This window comes from Ceratotherium simum, chromosome 16 (assembly GCF_057802395.1).
Source record: "Ceratotherium simum simum isolate JZ-2026a chromosome 16, ASM5780239v1, whole genome shotgun sequence".
Taxonomy (NCBI): domain Eukaryota; kingdom Metazoa; phylum Chordata; class Mammalia; order Perissodactyla; family Rhinocerotidae; genus Ceratotherium; species Ceratotherium simum.
The window spans coordinates 41,144,905-41,155,712 of record NC_141915.1 but is presented as its reverse complement, the minus strand read 5'-3'; the positions used below and the strand labels follow the sequence as shown (position 1 = coordinate 41,155,712).

At 60.1% G+C, this 10,808-nt stretch overlaps 1 protein-coding gene across 5 annotated transcripts; it reads left to right on the top strand.

The window, feature by feature from the left end:
- Window positions 1-1,509: 1,509 nt before the first annotated feature.
- HAP1 (huntingtin associated protein 1) lies at window positions 1,510-10,478 on the top strand. 5 transcript variants are annotated; one of them, XM_087441163.1, is made up of 14 exons: window positions 1,510-1,969; window positions 3,013-3,092; window positions 3,496-3,612; window positions 3,735-3,913; window positions 4,122-4,227; window positions 4,306-4,372; window positions 5,633-5,763; window positions 6,151-6,225; window positions 6,577-6,711; window positions 6,860-6,951; window positions 7,233-7,271; window positions 8,014-8,405; window positions 8,782-8,989; window positions 9,646-10,478. In XM_087441163.1, the coding sequence occupies exons 1-14, from the start codon at window positions 1,510-1,512 to the stop codon at window positions 9,977-9,979; spliced, it is 2,415 nt and encodes an 804-aa protein (XP_087297289.1). In that variant the 3' UTR covers window positions 9,980-10,478. The 5 variants fall into 5 exon arrangements, with proteins under 5 accessions (XP_087297289.1, XP_014646162.2, XP_087297290.1 ...); XM_014790676.2 differs by lacking the exons at window positions 8,782-8,989; window positions 9,646-10,478 and having other exon boundaries at window positions 8,014-8,712; XM_087441164.1 differs by lacking the exons at window positions 6,577-6,711; window positions 8,782-8,989; window positions 9,646-10,478 and having other exon boundaries at window positions 3,013-3,091; window positions 3,423-3,612; window positions 8,014-8,712.
- Window positions 10,479-10,808: the final 330 nt, after the last annotated feature.

Genomic DNA, 10,808 nt, shown 5'->3' with positions numbered 1-10,808 from the left:
ACTAGGACCCTCTGTCCTAGGTGCAGACCTTGGGCAACAGCCTGTCCTGGGCTCAGGCTTGGAGTGGTGGCTATGGAGAAGGGGTCCTGGAATTCCTTAGCTCAGACAGGAGTATGAGAGGGATGGACTAGAGATGGATTCACGTGGATGGGGTTGGGGGGAGAGGTGAGTATCACAATAATCTAGAAGAGAGGATGAGGCCTCACCAGCAGAAGGGCTGAAGAGGCAAGGGCACATTTGAGAAATATTTAGGAGGTAAATTAAGCAGGACTTGGTGAGTGATTGGGTATTGAAGAGAAGGAAACTGGGGGACCGAGAATGATCCCAAGGCTTTAAAAGACTCAGAGCCACAGCCATCTCTTTTTGGCCTGTAGGTTCCTCCAGTCCAAAGGCACAGAAATGGCTACTGGACTCCTCTGCCAGCCCACAGGTCATGCAGGACTTACGGCGACCCTCGTAGGTATCTGGTCCGTGCTGCGCTCCGAGGGACACGCTCCCTGCGGTGAAGGGTGGCAGTCTGCTCTTGGAGACAAACACACTCCGACCACTGCCGGCCAGCGAATAAGGAATGCTCTGGCGCGTGGGAGACGGGGTCAGAGGAGTCTTCTCAGGGAGACATCTAAGCGGGGTCTGCCGGAAGAACACGTGTTCCCCAGGATGGAAGGAAGTGGGCAAAGTGAATGAGGGCTGGAGGTGAAGCAGGAGGAAAGGCAGTAAAACAAATAAATAAGTAAGGGGGCTGTCGGGGCGGCCCCGTGGCATAGCCGTCAAGTTTGCGCGCTCCGCTTTGGCGGCCGGGGCTTCGCAGGCCCTGAACCCGGCGCCGACCCACGCACCGCTCATTAAGCCATGTTGTGGCAGCATCCCATATAAAGTAGAGGAAGATGGGCATGGATGTTAGCCCACGGCCAATCTTCCTCACAAAAAAAAGGGGGGGGGGACTGCCCAGTGGCTCCAGCGCGCGGGGGTGGGGGTGGGGGTCGGGGTCAGGGTGAGCGCGAGGATCAGCTTGTGACGCGCCGGGCCAGGCAGCCCGTGGAAACCGAACAGGAGTTTGGATTGATCCCTCAGCCAAGGGGAAAGACACAATACTGTCCTAACTCACAGGTCACCCCGGCCCAGACCCAGAGAAGGCAGTCAAAAACCCCTGCAAGGGAGCAGAGGGAGAGGGTGCCCCCAGTTAGGGACCTCCGAGTCGCTGTACCCGAATCCCGGAGAAGCGGCTTTGGGCAAAACCATTCTCCGGAGGTGGAGAGGGGAGGAAAAGCCCTACACTCGGAACCCAAGCCCACGGAACCAGCTGGAACCTTCACTGGCCTCTTCTCCTCGCTCTTCTCTTGTTTTTACCCTCTGCTCTGCCACCATTAGCTGCCCTCCCGCGCTACCCCCCGTCCCGGGCACCACTAGTTGCTCCTCGGCCGCCCCTCCCGCGCGTGGTAAGGCCCGGCGGGCGCGCGCTCCCGGCACAGGTTATAAAGGCCCGGCTGCGGCAGCCGACTGCGGAGCAAGATGCGCCCGAAAGACTGCGGGCAGAGCTGCGCTGGGGACCGGCCGGGCCCAGGAACCGGGGATCCGGCAGCAGCCACCCCCGCACTGCCGCCGGCAGCCAGTCCCACTCCCGAGCCCTCCGCCGAGCCTGAAGCGGCGGCTGGACAAGGAGCAGGATCTGGATCCCCATCCGTCTCGGGACCCCCAGCCGGAGTTCGCTTGGCCTCCGAGGCTGGATCGGAGGCAGGATCCCAGGGCGCATCTGCATTCTCGGCCGTCCAGGGGAATGCCCAGTCCGTGCCCGGCGACTCGGATGTGCCATGGACCCACTTCATATTTCAAGGGCCCTTTGGTCCCCGGGCCACTGGCCTGGGGACTGGAAAGGCGGCGGACATCTGGAAGACGCCAGCTGCCTACATCGGCCGGCGGCCGGGGGTGTCGGGCCCCGAGCGTGCCGCCTTTATTCGGGAGCTAGAGGAAGGTAAGCCGAGTCCTCGGGACCCCGGAGCGAGTGGGACTAGGGCAGCTCCAGGGAGGAGGGGGCCCCGTCGGGTCCAGGTGCCCCGCTCCCCCGACACTCAGTCCCACCCCTCCACCCGCCCTCGCCGTGTCACTGTCTGCGGTGCCAGTCCGGTCGCCTCTTCCCCATCTCCTCTTCCCTTCTCTCGCTCCCTGATTTCTGTGGGTGGGTCAGGTGCCCGGGCCCGCGCGCTCCCTCGGCCCGCTCTGCGCGCCTGTTGCTGCGGTAGATCTGAGCACTCTCAGGGCCCCCCTCCTCAGTCTACCGCAGTGCCAGGAGCGGGGCGGGGGGCTGCGGGAGGGCGCTGCCCGGCGCGCTCTGAGCCTGCGCTGGCCCACCGCGCCCGCGATGGGGAGGTGTGTGGGAGGAGGGGGGGTTGCCAGCCTCTTGGAGGCGGGGGTCAAGGTCGGCTTTTCCCCAGCCTGGGTTTGGGCGGGGCCTCAGGCGGAGTCTGCCCCTCCTCTTCCCTCCCATCCTCTCCTGGGAGATCTCTGGATTGGGTCTAGAGGCTCAGGTGCCCCTATTCCAGTGCTGGAGAAGTCTCTAACTCCTCTCCTCCCCACATGCAACAGGTGCAGGGTGGGAGACTGCGTCTGTGTTTATGATCCGTGAGGCTCCGATGAGCTGGCCAAGCTGCCCTCTGGGTAGCTGGTGATGAGTCAGTCTGTGGTACTTCCGCCAGCCACCTCCATTCTCCTGGGTTCCACGGACCCAGGCGTCCTGAGAGCGCAGTTCCACCTGAGCCTGGAGGACTGTGATCTCCTTAGCTCACCCAGCTCCTCCAGAAAAAAAATGAGTCCAGTTGGCCCTGGGAGCAGGGAAGGGAGTGCTGAGTACTAGGGGTATGGAGAGGATATTGGGGGCAGGAAGGGAACTCAGTCTTCTCCTCCCCTGTTGCTGACTCTCGCTGTTGAGGGAGAACTGGGGATAGGGCAGGAAACAGTGGGGTACTGGTTAGTGTATGCCCCCTTTCTCCTGACCTGGCTCCGTGCTTTCTCTTGCAGTGCTGTGTCCTGACCGGCCCCCGCCAGGCAAGAAGATCAGCCAAGAAGATGTGCAAGTGATGTTAAATCTGCTCGAGGAGGTCTGTACTGCCTGGCCTACCTGGACCAGCCCGAGCTTTCGCCAGGCCCCTGTTTTAATTCTGTCCTGTAGGAGTGGGAGTCTTGTCTGTTTCCTGCCTGGCTGCCTCTTTGGGGGCCCCTCTTACAGAAGGCAGGTAGATGTGGGATGTCCAGGCTGGAAGAGCTCTTAGAGCCCTCTGGTCTGATCTGTTCTTTTTTCATAAGGGGAAACTGAGTCAGGCCCCACAGTGGGTTAATGGCAGACTCGTGCCTAGTACCCTGGAGAGCTGCGAGATGGTGAGGGTTCCCCCTAGTGGCCTAGCTTCCCTCTGACGCCTGTGTATTCCCTGGCTTCTCCCACCTGTCTGGGAGATCTCAGAAACCAGGAAAGTATTCCCTGTGGATGGGGGGGTCCCTCTGCAGAGAGAGCGGGACCTGAATACGGCATCTCGCATCGGCCAGTCCCTGGTGAAGCAGAACAGTGTTCTGATGGAGGAGAACAGCAAGCTGGAAGCCATGCTGGGCTCAGCCAGGGAGGAGGTAACTGGGCAGGGAGTAGGAGGTAGGGGTATGCCATCTCAGACCTGCCTACATCCCCCTCCTGCCAGGACCCGTGCCTGCCCCGTCCGCGGCCTGACCTGGGGCTCCTCTCCCCCTGCCAGATTTTACACCTCAGACACCAGGTGAGCTTGCGGGATGACCTCCTTCAGCTCTACTCAGACTCTGATGATGAGGAGGAAGAGGAGGAGGAGGAGGAGGAAGAAGAAGAAGAGGAGGGGGAGGAAGAGGAGGAGGAAGAGGAAGAGCAGCAGGGTGATCTTCCTTATGAAGACCCCGAGCCGTGAGTGCCCTGCCTTTGCACCTGAGCGGCCCCTTCTCTGAGCCTCAGTTTCCTTGTTTGCAAATAGGGACACAGACAGTGTCCCTGCCAGCAGGATTGCTGGGGCTGGTTGAGACCACCATGCTCAGCCCGGGTGGGGGAGCCCTGGGTGCACCGGGCCCTGGGGCTCCCAGTCCTGCCCTCTGACTCCCATCGCTCTCTCCCCTAGGTCACCTCTGACGGAGTCGGAGTCGCTGCACCACTGCCCACAGCTGGAAGCCCTGCAGGAGCAGCTGAGGCTGCTGGAGGAGGAGAATGACCAGCTGAGAGAGGAGGTGAGGATGGGGGAGGAGGGTGCGCCCGCGGGCAGGGGTTGTTGACTCCCCTGCCCCTTCCTCTCTCCCTTCCTCCAGGCCTCTCAGCTCGATGCCCTTGAGGAGGAGGAGCAGATGCTCATTCTGGATTGTGTGGAGCAGTTTTGTACGTGAAATTGTAACTTGGGGTGGGGGCTGTCCCAGGGAGCAGAGGGAAGAACTCAGGTCTTGGAGACCTGAGTTCAAGTCCAGTCCCAGCTCTGGCACTTCCTAGCTGTGTGAGCTTGGACAAGTTCCTTGACCTTTCTGAACCATCGTCTTTAGAATGGGGATTAATAATCTCAGCCCTGTTGACCTTCTCAGGGCCACAGCTGAGGAAGTGCTTTGTGCAAACTGTAAAGAGCTCAACAGAAGCTTTGAGTCTCCTCTAAGCCAGTCTCCTTTTGTTATTTGGGGCAGGGAGAGGAAGGGGGCTGGAAGCGAGAAAGGGAGGGAGCTATGTGAGCTGCCAGAGACCAGGCCCCCTGAGCATTGGGGCCGGGGCCATTCAGAGCTGCGCTTTGGGCAGTGGCTGTGCCTGGCTCTGTGTGTTTATGAAGATGAGGGAGGCACAGCGTCCCTGAGGAGTTCTGGTCTAGCTGGGGAGATGCAGACTCGAGATGGCAGCACCTGAACTCATGCCGTTCTCCTCAGCCCAAACCTGACCTTCCTTTCCCCTGGGTTCCCCAGCTCCCTGGTCCCCCAGGCCCCTGGAGGAGGAGCCAGTCCTCAAGTTCGACCTCCTAGGAAAGCCTCAGTCTCCTTCCTCCTCCCCACTTGGCTGCCTCTAGCCCAGGCCACCTCTTAACTGGTCTCCCTGCCTCGGGCCTTCTGCACACAGCCCAGGATCTGATTACGTTACTCCTCTGCCTAAAACTCCCAAATGGCTTCCCATTGGCCAAAGGATAAGTCCCAACCTGCCCACTGTCCCAGCAACTCCCGCTCCCAGCATCCTGTGATCACCTCTGGGCCTCTCCACACCCTGCCTGGGTCACGTCCTCCTTTCTGCCTGGAGGAGCCCTACTTGTCCTGCAGAGGTCTTAGCTTCACAGACCTTGCAAGGCTGGGTTGGATGTCACAGTTCTGCCCCATCGTAGCCCGTAGCGTGCACTACTGTGATTTTCTTTTCCCATCACTCTCTCCACTAGACTTGAGCTCAGCATGGCTGGGACCAGGTCGTGTTGACTGCTCACCCAGTACCCTGCTCAGTGTCAGTCAATGAACGTTTATTGAAAAGTAGACCTGAGTGAGGATACTAAGCCATGTGGAACTGCAGGGACTCTGCAGGAGCTGAGGGGTGGGGGCAGACAGAGGCATCTGGGAGGGCCACAGCTGGTCCCTGAAGGCCAGGGGAGCCAGGGTTGACCGTCTCCCCCCACCTCCCCAGCGGAGGCCAGCCAGCAGATGGCTGAGCTGTCGGAGGTGCTGGCAATCAGGATGGAGAACCATGACCAGCAGCAGAGGGAGGTCAGCCAGCTGCGGGCGCAGGTCGTGAAGCTGCAGCAACGCTGCCAGCTGGTGCGTTGGGGTGTGTGTGGGGCTCCCTCCTCCTCCTATGGCCCATGGGACCCAAGCCCCCTTCTCCCTGCCCCACCTCATGGAGCTCTCAGCTCCGCCAGGCCCAAGGCCCCTCTCTCTGTCAGAGTCAGAGTTGGAGGAGACCTCAGAGAGCTCCTCATCCTGCCCCCTCATTGTCCCAAGTTGGGGACCAAGGCCCAGAGAGGTCACAGGGTGTTCCAGGAACCAGGCTGCATGACTGCCCCGCCTAATTTGGCCTTATTTCTTGTGACTTCTTAAAGGTCTGTCCAAGACTCTCTGATGTGCCTGGGAAGACTGGCCGGCAGTGGGGGGTGCGTGGAGTGGGGAGGCCTCGGATGGGGGTTCACTGGTCTTGGGTCCTTCCAGTATGGGGCTGAGACTGAGAAGCTGCAGCGGCAACTGGCTTCGGAGAAGGAAATCCAGATGCAGCTCCAGGATGAGGTGAGGCTCCCCTGGGCTCCCGCCCCAGCCCTTGAGAGCCCCTGGCCCAGAGCAGGGGGACCCAAGGCCCTTGAGGTTGCCTGACTCTCCTGAGAGGACAAGCTCCTTGCAGCAGGGATTGGGTCTGTCCCTTAATGTGCCCTCGGTAACTGGCACGGGGCCTGGCAGGTGGTAGTTCCGTTGGGGTCTAAGTGGAGTGGTGCCCAGGTCACCCTGCATGTCATTATGTGAATCCAGAGTCTGGGCCTCTTGCTTCAGCCCAGGCTTCCAGGCCCCCCAGGGAGAGAGTGGGCAAGGTGTGCTGGGCTGGGTGCGCCTGGGTCCCAACAGAGCCTGCGGGCGGCTTCCCAGCTGCAGGACCTGCGGGAGAAGTACACGGAGTGTGGGGGCATGCTGATTGAGGCCCGGGAGGAGGTGAAGACCCTCCGCCAGCAAGCCCCGGTGTCCACTGGCTCTGTCACCCACTATACATACACTGTGCCTCTGGTGAGGATCCCCTGGCTGCCACCTCTTTACCTCTGTGCCCTGTGTCAGCCCTGCTGGCCGATTGCTAGCTTCAGGCCCTTGCTGTGCCTGGAAGTGTGGGCGGGGGTGCTGTGGGGATACCTGGTAATGTCCCCGCTCTCCACCATAGGAGGCGCTTCCTGGTTTCCAGGAGACCCTGGCTGAGGAGCTCAGAACATCTATCAGGAGGATTATCTCAGACCCTGTGTTTTTTATGGAAAGGTGCGCAGCCGGACTGCAGACCCTTGCTGGCCCCTACTCACTCTTGCCTTTCCTGTAGTGGGAGGGGTTTGCCCTCCTGCTTCTGACCTTCGTTCACCGTAGGGCCCTCCTCCTGCCCCCTTCCTCACCCCAACCCCTCCCACTCACCACCGTCTCTTCTATCCACACAGTCTGGGTCCATCATTTCTCCCTGGGATTGTTTTTACATGACGGGGCCCCAGGGACTTTGCACTTGCAGCTTCCATTGCCTTGGGACAATGAGGCCCTTTTCTCTGTTGAAGGAATTATGAAACAACCACAGAGGAGACGTCTGACCTGGGGTAAGCTGGCTGGGGGCTCCCCCATCTCCTGCCCTCACCTTTCAGCAGCCAGACAGCCACCTGCAGCAGTTTCTGCCACCCTACAACCGTGGACATGGCCCCCTTTCTGGGCTGGCTGCGCTGAGAGTTGTCCTGGGAAGGAGCTTCCCCCTTCTCCTTCCAATCTTGCCCCATAGGTGGCCGTCTGATTTAAGGCTGCTCCATGTGGGGACCAACCCCAAGGGTCGGGTTCCCTTCACCTGACCAGGGGCTGAGAGGTGAATGGGTGCTGGCCTAGGAGCTGGGAACATCTGGTCCTTGGGCAAGTCACTTGACCTGTCTGAGCCTTACTAAAATGGATCTGTTCCTATGGCAACTAGCTGTGGGATGGGTTGTGAAGATTAAATAATGTAGGAGGGAGCAGAGGGGATATTGTCCCTGCTGGTCTCTCCTGTGCAGCAGGGTGGGGGGTACTTGGGGAAGGCGGGGCCTCTTTAGTGTTGATGACCATTCTTCTCCCCACCAGGGGCATGGGCTGGGTGTTTGAAACCTTGAGGCTGGTACCTAGCTCCCCTCTCCCCTGGCTGAGACAGAACTAGGGAGTAACCATCAGGGTCTCTGTGTAGACTGGGACCAAGGGCAAGAGAGCTCCTCAGCCCCAGGGGCTGGAGATGTCCCAGGGGGAGTGGAAGAGGGGGGCTGGGGGCCACGGATGGGGTTGGCTTTTGGGGGGTATGCAAAGACTTCCTGTTTCCCTGCCCAGATACGAGCTACGCTACAGTGAGGCACAAGAGCAGGAACAGGGGTTCGAGGCTGAGGAGGGTTTGATGCCGGCAGAGGATTTTGTGCCGGCGGAAAATTTCATGCCTGCGGAAGACTTGATGCCTGAGGAGGAGCTGGGGACAGCAGAGGAGGTGGTGCCAGCTGAGGAGGAGGTGACGGAAGAGGCAGAGCTTGTGTCAGAGGAGGCCGAGGCCTGGGAAGAGGTGGAGCCAGAGCTGGATGAGACAACGCAGACGAATGTGGTGACTTCAGCCCTGGAGGCCAGCAGCTTGGGCCCCTCGCACCTGGACATGAAGTATGTCCTCCAGCAACTGGCCAGCTGGCAGGATGCCCATTATAGGCAGCAGCTGAGGCAGAAGATGCTCCAGAAAGGTGAGTGCTCCCGTGGGGGCCTCCCTCGGGCCAGCCGGACAAGCTGCAGATCGTCAAGCCAATGAAAGGTGAGGGTAGGTGAGCCCCTCAAGTGCTCACTTACCCCAGTCTGGCCCCACCCAGTGTGCTGATTTGCATGGACTTTGCATATCATTTGCATAGGCACCTCAGGTCCCCCTGAGCAGGAACTGTGACTCCAGTGCTCATTTACATGGAATTTGCATAGGATTCCAGCTTCACCCTTTTTCTCTCTGGGGCTGGGCTGGGGGTCTGGGCTGCAGCCCCACACTGCGCCTCAGCTTCCTGTCTCTGCCCGCCCCCTTCCCCTATTCCCCACCCCCGCCTCCCCCATCCCCAAGGCTCCCCAACCCTGCAGCAGTGGCAGCAGCAGGCCAAAACAAACATGGGGGGCGGGATCGTGGAGCAGCAGCCGGGGGTGCCCACCCAGGACTTTCGGAGGCTGGAGGAGGACAGGGCCAACCACCCTCCCAGGGCCTGGGAGGAAGAGGGGCCTTCTGGGGCCACCCAGGCCATTGGGACGAAGGCCTCCACCAGCAAGGGCCACAGTCGGACCAGTCCCCTGGGTGAGTCTGAAGGTGGTCTCCTACAGGGTGGTGGGGGTGGGTCAGGGTCTCCTCTCCCCAGCTTGGAATCCTGAAGGTTGGGGAGCCGCACCTGCTGAGTGCCATGTGAGCCCTGCTTTTAAGGAGCTCGCAGAGATATCAAAGAGGATTTAGTGACGTGCATTATCTCCTTTAACTCTCACCCCCCCATAGGTAGGTATGATCATCCCCATTTATTTGATGAGGAAACTGAGGTTCAGATAGTGAAAGTAATTTGTTCTAGGTCACACAGCTAGTGTAGATCTGAGCATGTTCCCTTCACTACTGTGCTATTAGACTTTTCTGGCCCATCCCCTCCTCTGACCCTGTCCTGGAGCCTGCCTGCTGGGTCAGCCATGAAGTTTATAACCTGTTGGCAGCCTCACCACTATGTCTGGACTGCCCCCACTCTGATTGCCCTTTGACTGGGCGGCCTCTTCAGGGCTGCCATGTAAGGTTGTGCAGGTTGTAAACTGAATGGTGACTTCTATGGCCAGGCAGTGGGCAGCCTACATAACTATCAGTGGCGGCTGTCTCTTTCTAATATAGCTGACCAGGCCCCGGCCCCTGCCCTCTGCCCAGGCCAGGCCTGTGGTCCTCAGGCCCCCAGTTCATGTCCACCCCCACTTCTCTTCCAGGCTTTGCTGTTTCCCAGCAGCCTGCAGAGGCCCCACAGACAGCCTGAGGCCCCTCCTTCCGCTGCCTGGCCAAGTCCCACCCACCCCAGACCCTCCTTCCTATCCTCCGGAACGGGACCCCCAGTCTGTCACCAGCCCACCCTCTGTCCTGATGAACCTGGGCCGGGGCTTTAGAGCCCAAGCCTCGACCCTCTTCTGGGATAGGCTGAAGGAACCCCGGCCCTCGTTCTGCAGCTGGTGCAAAAGCTGTGGCTGCTGGGCCTGGATCACGTGGTGGCCCAGGGGGCGGGAGAAGCCCAGGGGGAGGCTCACCAGCTACCAGACCCAGCTCTGAGCTGGAGGCGGGGATCCGGCGCTAGGTGTAGGAAGTTGTTCTGAGCACCTTCCTAACAACGTGCCCTTCACCCCTTGATCTCCAGGTTAAAGGGGCTCCCGAGTCCTTGTGGACTTTTGGGGACCTGGCCCTCTTCCCCGTTCTTGGCCCTTTTTCTCAGTCTCTAATTACTGTTTATAACCAGAAGTGTCTCTACATGTGGGTGAGGAGTCCCTCTGCCCGGTGGTGGGCCTCCCCACCCCACCTCCCCGCCTGTGGCCTGTGAGTGTCCAGGCTCCCGCCCAAGGCCCAGTCCCTCCCTCCCACTGTCCTCCCCTCAGTGCCCCTTGTTTCCTCCTCCTAGATGTTCCTCCCTTTCCCACCCTTTCCTCATAAACAGCTGGAGTACGGGGCTCAGGACCTCTGTTGGTACCGCCCTGCTCCCTGCCGTGCTTCTCACTGTCATATCGCTTGTCGGCCTGTGTACCTGCTGCTGCAGGAAATAAAGGACCTGTGTGCTACCTGGCCCAGCCTCCAGCCGTCTTTCTCAGGGAGCACGAGTGTGTGTGTGCGCATGCGCATGTGCACACGAGTGTGTTCTGGTGGGGCAAAGTTGTGGAGAGAGGATGAGCTCCAGTATTGAGTGATGTGCTGAGGGCTTTGATTAAACACATAATCATATCAACAACCCTGGTGGTGGGTGATCTGATAAACAGTTGTCAGATGAGGAAACTGAGGCCCAGGCGGGCTAAGTGACCCTCCCAAGGGTCTAACAGCTGGTTGTGGAGCTGGATTTGAACCCAAGCCCATGGTCCTCCAGAGCCCATGCTCGGACGGGCTCCCTTCCTGA